Raw genomic sequence first — 13,442 nt, forward strand, 5'->3', positions numbered from 1 at the left:
GCCAGTCAAGAGACATGGCAAGGGGCAGGTGCTGTGGCGGAATGGGTTAACGCCCTAGCCTGAAACGCAGACATCCCATATAGGCACTGGTTCTAGTCCCGGCTGCTCCACTTCTGATCCAGCTCTCTACTAGGGCCATCTTCTACTGCTTTCCCAGGCCAAAGTCCCTGGGCCCCTGCACCCACATGGGAGACCCAGAAGAAGCTCCTGGCTCCTGGCTCCAGATCAGCACAGCTCCAGCCATTGCGGCCATCTGGGGAGTGAACCAGCAGATGGAAGACCTCTCTCTTTCTCTACCTCTGTCTTTCAAATAAATAAAAATAAATCTTTATTTAAAAAAAAAAAAAGGAGGGAGAGAGAGACTTGGCAAACATAAGACATGAAGCTGTGCCTGAGTAACAGGGTACATCATATTAAACTTTGCTTACTAAGACAATACCTTAATATAACCATAGTAAATACTTAAACCGATAGCTCTTTATTACCACTATCAAGTAGTATGTCCTGTACATAACTGTATGTGCTATACTATTATATAGGACACCAGCATCAACACAAATATATATGTAATGAGTCTAACATGGTACAATGGCTAAATGTCAGACCAAGGAAATTTCCACTCCAGTATAATCTTATGGGACCACTGTCATATATGTGGTCCATTATTAACCAAACATCATGTAGCACATAACTATAATTAAGGAGTAGAAGTAAGAACTCCAACCAGGTCTCCCATGTGTTTGGCAGGGACTCAACTTCTTGGGCCATTACCTGCTTCCTCTCAGGGTGTTCATTAGCAGGGAGCTGGAACTGGAAGCATGGCCTGGACTCCAACTCAGGCACTCAATACAGGATGTGGGTATTTCAAATGGTGTCTCAAGTACCATGCCAAAAGCCTGTCTCTAAGGTTTGTTTCCCCTCATGTTGATCTTGTAGAATGAAGCTCAAATGGTCAAACAGAATTATCAACTATCTCCAGATAAAAATGTTTCCATTTTACTCATAAATTGGAAAATATACCTTAACGATCATTAACCTGTAATTTTACAATCAATGTCTCCTTTACAAGTTTAAGAATGTGGATTTAAAACTGATGGTTAGCACATGTAGAATGTGGGCTACATATCTTAACTGTCATTGTGCAAAATAGTCAAATATCCTAGAAAAGGATGCTTTTTTCCTCTGAACCAATGTTTTACCAGACCAAAAAAAGGCAATGGAAAATTCTAAATCATAACCTATTGTCAACATTGGAAATAATTACAAATGTTTCTTTGCAGAGAGAAATGAATCCATTCCTGACAGTTCAAATATTTTTCAAATAGTTTTTCCCTGCATCACAAGCAAATCAAAGGCATTACTTTATGGAATATAAAATTTTTTCACATGTAAGTTTCAAACATCATGGATGTGAATGATTCTTTTAAAGAACAAACTTGATTCACTTCAGGTTTATTAAGTTAGCAAGAATCAATACCCTCAAAAGTATATCATTAATAAACATAAAAAGTCATAATAGATTTTTTTAAATTAATTTCCAGTGCCAGCCCTGTGGCATAGCATGTAAAGCCACTGCCTCCAGTGCTGGCATCCCATATGGGTGCCAGTTTGAGTCCTGGCCACTCCACTTCTGATGCAGCTCTCTGCTACGGCCTGGGAAAGCAGAAGGTGGTCGAAGTCCTCAGGCCCCTTCAACCACATGGGAGACCTGGAGGAAGCTCCTGGCTCCAGATCCACGCAGCTCTGGCAGTTGCGTGAACCAGTGGATGGAAGATCTCTCTCCCTCTCCACATCTTCTTCTCGGTGTAACTCTTTAAAATAAAATAAATCTTTAAAAATTAAATGAATTTCCTGATATTTACCACATTCAAATTACTTTCTACCCAGAAGGCAGGCAAGCCTTCCATGATACAAATGAGGAAGCTGAGCTCCTGAGATGATCCAAATTCCTACAGATCCAATGTAAACTGGAAAAACCAATTCAATTATAGCAGACCATCAATTTATTAAATTATTACAATAGAAATATGCAATTAGAATACATTTAATCAAGTTAAGATTTTGAGAAATGTGCATTTTATTGCAGGCTGTGTTAATTTTTTTTTTTTTTGGACAGAGTGGACAGTGAGAGAGAGAGAGAAAGGTCTTCCTTTGCCGTTGGTTCATCCCCCAACGGCCGCTGCGGCTGGCGCACCGCAGCTGATCCAAAGCCAGAAGCCAGGTGCTTCTCCTGGTCTCCCATGCAGGTGCAGGACCCAAGGACCTGGGCCATGCTCCACTGCCCTCCAGGGCCACAGCAGAGAGTTGGACTGGAAGAGGAGCAACTGGGACAGAATCCGGCGCCCCGATCAGGACTAGAACCCGGTGTGCCAGCAATGCAGGGGGAGGATTAGCCTATTGAGCCGCAGCACCAGCCAAAAATATTTTTCAATAAAAACAATTTGAGGTTAACATCTCAATATTAAACTTAGAACTCAAATACACAAATTTAAGCCATATCTAAAACACCAACATTGTAAACAGATATAAACTGTATCTATTAATAAATGTCTAGGCGAAGTAAGACTGGTTCTCTACTGAGAAAGGTCAATAAGTTTCCAACCAATGATGAATTTTATTCTGTGTCAAATGAGAACAAAAAGAAAAATCACTGTCAGCAGAAATGCTAAGAAATAGCTATATATGGCATTAATTGGAATGAAGGTAATATATTCTGTTATTTCAAAATGTCAGATTTTTTAAAAAGGATAGTTCTACTCCAACATAATGTGTTTCTACCAAGGTTAACTGAGAAAAAAAACCTTAGCAAAACCATTTTTACCCCACTTTTTTATACCTATATGCAAATTACAATTTGAAGAAAGTATAAGGAAATTGCCCACAATTCCACCACCAAAACACAACTATTAACACTTTATTACTTCTTTCCAATCTTCTTATAAGACCTCTTAGAGTTAAAAATTCTGCCTTGTAACTCAACATTACAACATGCGGACATTTCCTTTACTGAATACTATAGACATTTTAAGCACTGTGTCTCATTTTAAAGTCAGTAGATTCTGAATTAAATCGGTTAGGCTGTTAAGACTATTTTAAAAGGAATTTCATTAAATATTTTTTTAAAATTTTTTTTGAAGTGTAGGAGACAAGCATTTGGCATAGTGGTTAAATTGCTGGTTGGAATGCCTGCATCCCAATCAGAGTGCCTGGGTTCCAGTTCTGGCTGTGCTCTCCATTCCTACTCCCTGCTAATATGCACACTGGGAGGCAGCCATGCTGGCTGTCCCTGCCTCCTATGTGAAAAGCACCTACTGAGTTCTGGGCCTCCAACTTTGGCCTGGTCCAGCCCTAGCTGTTGCAGGCATTTGGGTAGTGAACTGCCAGGAGGAAAATCTCTGTCTCTGCCTCAAATAAAGAATAGAAATTAAAATTTAAAAAAAATAAATTCCACCAGACTGCACTAGGACCCCTTGAGTAAGAAATATAATTTTGAGGGCTGGCATTGTGGTGTAGCATAAGCCGCCACCTGCAGCAAATCCAGGCTTCTTCCACTTCCAATCCAGCTCCTCGCTAATGTGCATGGGAAAGCAGAAAGCTGTCCAAGTGCTGGGTCCCTGAAGCCAGGTGGAGGACTTGGAAGAAGCTCCTGGCCCTACCCTGGCTGTTGTGGCTACTTGGGGAGTGAACCAGCAGATGGAAGCTCTTTCCCCTATCTCTCCCTCTCTGTGACTCTTTCAAATAAATAAATCTTAAATATATATATCATTTTTAGAAATTAGGAAATTCACAACCCACATAATTCCTGAATTTTCAAATGATGTGTACCTAATTAGTTCTTAATTTATATGCTTAGTAAGCTCGACTAATGATAATCACTTACAGTTGTAATATGCTCTTCCCTTTGCAAAACTCTTCTGTGCTATTTCACTGTCATTAAGCTATAAGATAGTTATGCATTCTCATACCAATGATGCAGAAAACTGATGTGTAGAGAGATGAAATTTACCCAGTCTATTCATAAGATCTGAACTAGTAATCTTTCATTTCCATTTGTGTTAACCTTCACTGATATTTCTATTTGTGTTAACCTTCACTGTGAAAAAGAAACACATGCCCACTAAAATGCTCTGGTAAAAATATACTAAACCTGGGGCCGGCGCTATAGCGTAGTAGATTAAGCCTCCGCTGCAGCGCCAGCATCCAACATGGGTGCCAGTTCAAGTCTCAGCCGCTCCTCTTCCCATCCAGCTCTCTACTAAGGCTTGGGAAGGCAGTGGAGGATGGCCCAAGTGGTTGGGCCTTTGCACCTCCTCCCCTCAACGTGGGAGACCTGGAAGAAGCTCCAGGCTCCTGGTTTCCGATGGGTTCAGCTCCAGCTGGTACAGTTACTTGGGGGAGTGAACCAACAGTTGGAAAACACTTCTTTCTGTCTCTCCCTCTCTGTAACTCTCTCAAGTAGATAAAATAATTAAAATACATATGTATGTTAAACCTTTATAAAAAATAAGGTAATGTTGCATGTTTGATCACGCTGGAGAAATTCTAAACAAGGAACTCACATCATTAGGTGCACACAGGGGTGGAGGGGGTAAAACCTGTAACTGAGTCTATAATGTTCCAAGATGCATTTTTAAACATTTTTAAACACAAACACTTCACATCTACAAAGAAGCAAAACTGCTTATGCAGCCACATTCTCTTCAGTATCAGAGTCCCGTCCAGTCTAAGTATGAAGTGGGATAACAATACCTATCTCAGCTGGTCGTGGTAAGGGTTAAAGGAGTTAATTTACATAAACCATTTAGTCCTGTGCAGGCCACATGTAAGCCCTAGTAAGTGTTATCTGCAAACTCTTTAAGCCTGTTTTCCCCCATCAGGTAGGAAAGACACAGACTCTCAAACTTCAACAGAACGAATTTCACACTCTGATATGCAAGTGCTGTTAAAACCTGAGTGCTCTGGCCTCAGAATCAGCCCTAAAGGCACTCGGATCTGGCTGAAAAGCCCATGAGAGTATTTCAGGCATGGAAAGCCAAGACACTCTGGCAAAAAGATCTCTGTGAGTGAGATCCCAGTGGAAAGAACAGGTCTTCAAAGAGGGAGGTGCCTTTCTCTGAAGGGAGGAGAGAACCTCCACTTTGACTATGACCGTGTCTAAACAAGATAAGAGTCGGAGAACTCAGAGGGCTTCCATAGCCTTGGAAACTCATGACTGGTGCATAGGGAGATTACTGATGCCATAGACAGGAGTGTCAATTTGTAAAGTCAACAACAGGAGTCACTGTGCACTTACTCCTCATGTAGGATCTCTGTCCTTAATGTGCTGTACACTGAGGCTTAATGCTATAACGAGTACTCAAACAGTATATTTCACTTTGTGTTTCTATGGGGGTGCAAACGATTGAAATCTTTACTTAATGTACACTAAACTGATCTTCTGTAAAAAAAAAAAAAAAAAGAAATTATCAATTCCCAACTTGACTCTCACTGGGATTAAACATGACAATAGGTCTGCTCTGATTTCATCATCATTTAAAAAAAATCATCTATTATTTTTCACTTTATGTTTCTGTGTGGGAGCAAACTGTTGAAATCCTTACTTAATGTATACTAAGCTGATCTTCTGTATATTAAGATAATCGAAAATGAATCTTGATGTGAATGGAAGGGGAGAGGGAGTGGGAAAGGGGAGGGTTGTGGGTGGGAGGGACGGTATGGGGGGGGAAGCCATTGTAACCCATGAGTCGTACTTTGGAAATTTATATTCATTAAATAAGATAAAAAAAAAAAAACCTGAGTGCTAAGTATCTAATTTTTAAATTGCACTATGTAGCTACAGACCAGCCTATCAAACACTTTTTCTGGCATGCCTGCCCAAGCTTCAGGATCCTCCTAAGGACACACTTATGGCCTCCATTCCATACTTTACCGAAAACCATGTGAACATCAGGCTGTACTTCCACATACAGATCAATTTTTAAAAAATTATCACAGCAATAAGTAGCAATCCAATGTTTATCATCTCATTGCAATAAAATGGGAAATGTAATGGAAAAGTGTGTTCAATAACTGATGCTAAACTGATTCAAAATTTGTGGTACACTGAAAATAGTACTGAAAGGGGAGAAAAATCAGTTCTGCTTTCTTCTCTTTCTATTAGCATGATTCTTCGGTAGTTTTTGCTTGCTTCTGGAATAGGTTTTTCAAGGAGAGCAGACGGAAATAAAGTTTTGTCACTTTCTGGAAAGGCGTACCCTGTTAATGTGGGGCTCTCCACTAGGCAACACAGCACAGTTGCCTTGGGTCAGATATACCACAACTCCAGTAACAGGCAGGCTTGGTTAAGAGACCACCAGAAGCCATTCCATCCGCTTTAACACAGGATGGTAATTATCACGACTCAGCTTTAATGGGTTTAGGATGGCTATTTCATTTCCTGGCCTTACTACTCTGCCTGGCCATCCACCTGGCTTAACTTTGGGGGGGGGGGGGGCTCACATCTCCCAAAGTTCTTTTTCCTCCTTCCCCAGAGTAAGGATACAATGTCAAAGCGGGCTTTCAGAGCAGAGGCTCAGGTACATCTTTTCAGGAAAATGAAATGCCTTGCCAAAAAAAAAAGTAACATCGCGCCAACTTGGGGAACAGGCAGAGCCCACCTCTGCAACTCAACGCTTGCCAGGTTTGGCCAAGCACAGGAGCGCAGCGCATCGGCCTTTGCAGATTCATTTAAAGACCCGGAGACAGCGAACCCGGGGGAGGTCCCCCGGGCCCCGCTTCGTCCCCCGGGCCCCGCGCACCGCGCACTCCCCCGGGGCTGCTCACCTTGCTGGGCTCCGGCGTCTTCGAGCAGCAGAAGCAGAATAAGTAGGAGCAGGAGGCACAGAGGCATGGAGGAGGAGGAGGAGGAGTTGGAGCCGAGAGGGAGGGAGCAGTAAAGGGGGAGCGCGGTCCGGGCGGGGGCGGCGGCCGCGGCCCGGACTCGGGGACACCGCGGGCTGCGCCCGGCTCTCACCACCGCCCGGCTAGCCATCCAGGCGGCTGACGGTTCGCCTGCATAGTGCGGGCGCCCCGGGACTGCAGCACCGGGCGTGGAGGCTGCGGCTGCGGGGCGGGAGAGCGAAAGGCAGCGCGCGCCTCGCCCCGCGCCGGGACCCCTCCGCCCCTCACCTCGCTTTCACCTCCTCCTCCTCCTCCTCCTTCGTCCCTTCCCTCCGCTCCCCGCCCCAAGACCCCAGGCCGGAGCGCAGGGGAGGGGAGGGAAGGAGGCGGGGTGCTCGGGCCGCGGAGGGCGGCCGCACGGAGCTGGGGGCAGCGCCTCTCGCGCCGCGCTTCTCTCTCGGACTCGGGTCCCCGCGCTCTCCCGCGGCTCAGGCTAGCTGGCAGGCCCGCGAGCCGCCCGCTCCCTCGCGCTCCCTCTTGCGCGCGCCGGCCACGCCTCCGAGGCCACCACAGCCAATCTGCGGTCAGCTGCGGTCCATCTCTTTCCGCATTATCCAATCAGCACGCTCTCTCCTCAGTCGACCCGTTAACTACCCGGCCCACTCTTCGAACTCCAACGCCCCTTATCAGCACTCTCCAATCCCCTTCGGCCTTCTGCAGCGTCCCACCCGCCTCCCCCAATCTGGGTTCCGCCCCCAAGCTCCGGTCCCCGGCGGCCCCCGCCCGGCCCGGGCCTCTGTTATTGTTGGGACCGCAGCCCTGAGCGGTCGCGCTGAGGCGGCCGCCAGCCCCGGTCAATGACTTCCGGGACTTCCCCCATCCCGCGCACCCGGCTCCCCTAGCCCAGCTTGCTCGTGGCTCCTCCCCTGCCGCTCATCAGGCCACTGGAAGGGGTGGGAACCCTGGATCCTGGATGGTGTTAGCTGGGAGCTGAGTCTAAAGGACTTTCTTTGAATAGCAGAGCGTGTTTTTTATTAAAACTATCGGCAAGTTGTTGGAGCAACTCCGAGTTACGATTGCAGACGCAGTATTCAATTTTTAAACATGCATTTCCTGTCTCTTGTGTCCTTTACTATATGGGGGCGGAGCGGGAGCTGGGGGGGGGGGGACTAAAAACAAGATCCATGCCCTGAAGGTAGTTTAATATCCTAACGTGCAGTCAGATTATTCGGCAGAGTTGTTGAGCACCTGCTATCTGCAAACACTGGTGTGAGAGTCATGGGAAGTATAGCCGTAATACAGACGTCTTACAGAATGGGACAGAAATGTAAACTCATGCAAGCTTTAGTGAAATAAATGCCAATTAGAATAACAAGCAGTGTGAGGAGGGAGAGAGCAGGTGGAGTGATAAAAAGAACATATCTTTAGGAAAAGAATCCACAAGACTAGGCAATGGTTGATTTCAGAGAGGAAAGACATTCCATCTAGGATGTTCTTAACAGGAGCAGGTGACAGTAGGATGATGTCCTCAACAAATACAGGGAAGTAGAAAGGTTGTGTGAAAAAGAGGACCGGTGTTGTGCAACATGCCAGCATGCCATGTGAACACTAGTTCAAGTTTAGGCTGCTCCGTTTCCAACCAGGTCCCTGCTAAAGCACCTGGGAAAGCAGTGGAGGATGACCCAAATTTTTTGACTTTTGTCACCCACATGGGAGATCAGGAAGTTCCAGGCTCCTGGCATATGCCTGGCTGAGCCCTGGCTGTTGTAGCCATTTGGGTAGTGAACCAGTGTATGGAAGATGTCTCTCTCCCTAACTCTGCATTGCAAATAAATCCAGCTTTTAAAAAAAGAGAGAGAAAAGTAGGTTAATTTTGGGTATACAGATGGCTCCTGATTTAGAAAGCTCAACTTAAGGTTTTATGGTGGTAGAAAAACAATATGCAGTCAGTCAAAACCAAACTTCAAATCTGAATGTTCATCTTTTCCCTGGGCTAGTGATATGCAGAATAATACTCTCTTGTGGCACTGGGTGGGTAGCTCCCAGTCAGGAACAAGATCACAAGGGTAAACAAACAACTGATTGCTCTACAGCGTGCTGTGTTCAGTAGGCAACAAGCTATGATGGTCAGCAGGCATTTTTAACAGAATAGTATTTCCAGTTTACAATGGGTGCATCCAGAGACAAAGAACTTCTGTACTAAATTTGAGATGCCAACTTGGCTAATAAGTGAAGCTATATAACAGGCAGGTGGACATTTTAGTCTAAGCTCAGGTTGAGAAGTGCTTTAAAATTATGGGTCTGTGAGTCATGAATAGATGATATATTCAGACACATGATATCCTCAAATGACAATCAGAGAGTTGGAAAGGACTTTTGAGGTATGTTTTTCAACTCCTCTGCATACTTCTCATGCAATAAACTCTTCCACTAAATTTATTCAATAAGCTTTTGTTGAATGTAGATGGAGATCTATTATGTTCTAGACTTAATGTAGGCATTGGGCATACAAAGCTCCATCAGAGGAGCTTCCCTTAATGTGGGGGAGGTGTGTAAATTACTGCATTGTTACCAGTACCATGTTGGAAGTATGGACTGGGTCATAGTGGACTCATCACAGTGAGTATGAAACTCTAGGTGAGTCTTTGTTTGTTTGTTTGTTTTAAGATTTATTTATTTATTTGAAAGGCAGAGTTTAGAGAGAGGCAGAGGCATAGAAAGAAGTCTTCCATCTGCAGTTTCACTCCCCAATTGGCTGCAATGGCCAAAGCTGCACTGATCTGAAGCCAGGAGCCAGGAGCCAGGAGCTTCTTCCAGGTCTCCTACGAAGGTGCAGGGGCCCAAGGACTTGGGCTATCTTCTACTGCTATCCCAGGCCATAGCAGAGAGCAGCGGGACTTGAACGGGTGCCCATTTGGGATGCTGGCACTGCAGGTGGCAGCTTTATTGGCTATTCCACAGTGCAGGCCCCTCAGTGAGTCTTGAATAAGAAGACAGAAGAGGAAGGAGGCCTCTGTTAGAAGTAAAATAAGCTGAATCACAGAAGTAGTAAACAGTGTTGGTGCAGCTGAATGGAGTTGACTCCTGCTAATGTGATGGGAAGAACTAGAGACTAGATTGAAAAAGTTAATAGGTGCAAGGCTATGACAGGCTGAGTCAAGATCTTTACTTTTTAACACTGAGAAATAACTTAAGAGTTGTAAGAAAAAGTGACATCAGATTGTGATTGTAGAAAACTCAGACAGGAAGGCAAGGAATGGATTGGAATTAGAACAAGACTGGAAGCCAGGAAGAGCTAGTCTGGAGTTGAAGGGAATGACTGTGAGTCTTAACTGCATTAGGCATGGTCTTGGAAAGGGGCACTGGCTGGAGGAATATTTGTGAACCTAGAGACTGATTAGATGTGGGGAATAGGGAGGAGTTGAGCAAAATCCTCAAGTTTCTAGGTAGAAGATGTTGCCTTTTACATAGTAAGCAGCACAGGAAGAGCATAGGCTGGTTTGGACAGGTAAGGACATAGAAGATGTGAAATGGAACCCGGTATTGAACATATCAAACAGGGTGTGCTAATGTGTCAAACTATCAGTCATGAACTAAGACTTCCTAGTTATAGTCTCTGAGACAATCCACTTCATCTGTTGGGCCACTCCCCTCATAGGGCCATGGGGTGATAACCTGAGTTCTCAGAGGTGGTGACAGAGCAAGGTGTTATGGACCTCATGCTGACGTCCATTGACAACCTAGAACCTGTTCCAGAGGGAATGAATTCACCAGTGAACAACACAGTTATGGAAGCCTTTCTGGAAGAGAACAAAACCTGGACTACAGCCATCTATATCACTTACTACTAATGTGAAAAGATGCAGACCACGTGCCCTGAAAGCAAGAGAAAAAAGCACTTAGCTTTTCTCATCCCTATACTGCATTTAAAGGTTATTAACATGGAGACTAGAGAGATAAAGAAGTTCTGAATGAGGTCAGTGCAGAGAAAGAAGAGGGCGGTAAAATAAAAGTGGAGTTAATATTTAAAGTGGTGAAACCAAAAGTTCTTGGTCACTAATGCCATTTGATGATTTCCATATCATTTTGTGCTTCAGTTTTCTGCGTTTTGCTTTAGAAAAATGGGGTCTGGATCTCAGGATAGAGATTGCTCCATGTGCATAGGGAATTACTATAGCACAAATGTGGATGACAGATAATGTTATTGGTGACTTTATTCTGTCTTCATTTCTCCTAATCATAGTTCGTCTACTGAGCTGCAAGAACAATGGCTGAAGGCTGCTATGAGATGACCAAACTTTCCTTGTAGGAGCTCACACAAAAGCAACATAATGGCATTCATCTCTAGGAGAAAACCTGCGCAGAGGTAGATATCTAGTTTATATAAATATTTATATTTATTTCTAGTTTATTTCTCTCACACTCTGCATGCTGCTCCAGCCAACTTTGTCATCTTCCTTGCTTCTAGAAATTGGTTCATTTGGGGTTGACATCTACTGAGGCAATGGGAGCCATACTTGTCCAGGATCATTTTATCTACATGACCCAGATGCGTCATACTGGGACACAACTGGGGATACAATTCAGGAAAGTGGATAAGTTTGAAGGAGGCCATCATCATAGCAACCAGAGGCCCCAAGAAGCTAAAGTGCCTCCAGCAGGGAATCCCAGGGACCAGCTCTTTCCTACAGAGTCTCAAAAAGTAGGAGCTTTAGACGATCCCATGGGCACAAAACAGAACAAACCCAAATTGAACAGTGTCCTAATTGAACCTGAATTCATTGACATGGAATAGGACTAGTAGCAGTCACGATTGACTTAGTTTCATTGGCTGGTAAATGCATTAATGCTTTGAAAGGGGGTTCTGGGGAAGATTAGAGCTTCAGGAAGGGACCATGTGGGATAGTTAAATGTAGGATAGTTAAATGTGAAATACCAAAAATTAATATATGTGTTATTGTAATGCGTTTAGGGTTGTTCACAATAAGATATTTAAACATACAAATAGATCATCTACCTAAATTTTACTTCACCAGGACTTGAATCTTCTCTTTTCTTTTCTCTTTTTACTTCTCTTCTCTGATCAATAAAGAGTGGAAGAGAATGTGGAATTGCTCTACAGAGACAAGGGGAAATATGATAATAGTTATACCCAACTATTTTTGCTTTCAAGTGAATCCCAACCCAGCCAACTGCTAAGGAAATGAGAACAGGGGAGAAGACCCTGGGAGCTGGTACCTATGCATCTGTCCCTACAGAAACATCTGGGTTTTGATGTGTAATATGATAAAAATCATTTGGCACCATCATTGCTATTAAATGTCTGTTAAGCTTTAATGAAACAAAAGAGGCTCATTTAAAAATGGCATTTATACTGGAAACCTTAGCATAATGGTATGTAATGAATCATTGGTGAGCATTATCAGTGAGTGTGTATTTCTGGCAGGATAACAGAAAGAGGGAATGAACAAGAATTTACTTTTGTGATCTTCCAGTGGGGTGGGAGAAAATGAAGACTGTGGCAGTCTGGGGAAATAATTCCAACTTTAAAGACCAGAGCCCTGTGGTCTGATTACTGTCCTCGCAAGGGCATTCCCTTTGTCCTGTTGAATGCGCAGACAAGTGCTTACAGCCACATTCCTTACTAAATATTTGAATTCTGCTGAAGAGACTTTCTTCCCTTCTGTGAACAGAAATGGGTTGGATACATTTTTCTCTTTCTCTGGTAAGCTTTCAGTGAGTCATCTCAGTCAAATATAACTCTCAGGTTTATTACTCATGTTTTCTTAACATTTATGAACTATTTAAAAATATTTGCAATAGCAAACTGAAGACAGGAGTGATAGGAGACTGACTTATTATAGAAAGTATTTAATTTCTCCTAGTGAGTCACAACACTGAGTATTTTTTCTTGTGCGATTAGCATTGGCATAAGTCAGCAACATGACTGTGATTTTTTTGTTTGCATCTTCATCTGTTACAACTATCTCCCTCTCCATCCCCCACCTCAGTGTTTCTTATACCCTTGTTTTTCCAGGAACATAGGTTTAACCAATTTGATTTCTTGTGCGTCAGAACCAGAATGCTTCAGTTTTATCTCTGATGGAACCCTCAAAGGATTTTTAGTAAATGTGTGTGAAAACAGCCTTCCAGAACATCAACATACCTAGAAATTGAGTATTTACATACATGAACCATGAGCACAGGACTGAAGTATGCACAGAACATACCAGAATAACTGAGATAATATGATTTAGGTGCTCAGTAGCCACATGCCTCCCTTGCTTCGTGCCTGTATCCTTTCCTATGGGACCCTTGCTGGCAACACAGCCAAGAATTAAATGCACATACTTGAAATGCTATTTGGCTTCTGAGAAACTGAGTTGTTTTGTGAGATCACGGAAACAGCCCTGGGTCAGATCAGAGATCCAACTTCTGCTCACAAATGCTGGATAAACTCCAGACAGGCTGTACTTACCTCTCTAGAGCTCAGTTTCCTTGTCCATAACTGAGTATGTTTTCAAAGGTTGATCATTCTTTTAAATCTTTATTATCTTCTTTCC

General features: G+C 43.6%; 1 protein-coding gene across 2 annotated transcripts in view; it reads right to left on the reverse strand.

The window, feature by feature from the left end:
* Positions 1 to 7,459, reverse strand: part of DCBLD2 (discoidin, CUB and LCCL domain containing 2) — a 92,705-nt gene extending 85,246 nt beyond the window's left edge. Inside the window, exons 1-2 of one of the 2 annotated variants that reach the window (XM_089331502.1) lie at positions 7,284 to 7,458; positions 6,823 to 6,898 (exon numbers count right to left, since the gene is read on the reverse strand). In XM_089331502.1, coding sequence (XP_089187628.1) covers positions 6,823 to 6,889 — 67 coding nt within the window. In that variant the 5' untranslated portion in view covers positions 6,890 to 6,898; positions 7,284 to 7,458. Of the gene's footprint in view, positions 1 to 6,822 lie in introns of both variants that reach the window. The other variant, XM_051859388.3, reaches the window with a different exon arrangement.
* Between the last annotated feature and the right edge of the window lie 5,983 nt (positions 7,460 to 13,442).

The sequence above is a fragment of the Oryctolagus cuniculus genome, chromosome 4 (assembly GCF_051225735.1).
Source record: "Oryctolagus cuniculus isolate XC-2025 breed Fujian yellow rabbit chromosome 4, ASM5122573v1, whole genome shotgun sequence".
In the NCBI taxonomy this organism is placed as follows: domain Eukaryota; kingdom Metazoa; phylum Chordata; class Mammalia; order Lagomorpha; family Leporidae; genus Oryctolagus; species Oryctolagus cuniculus.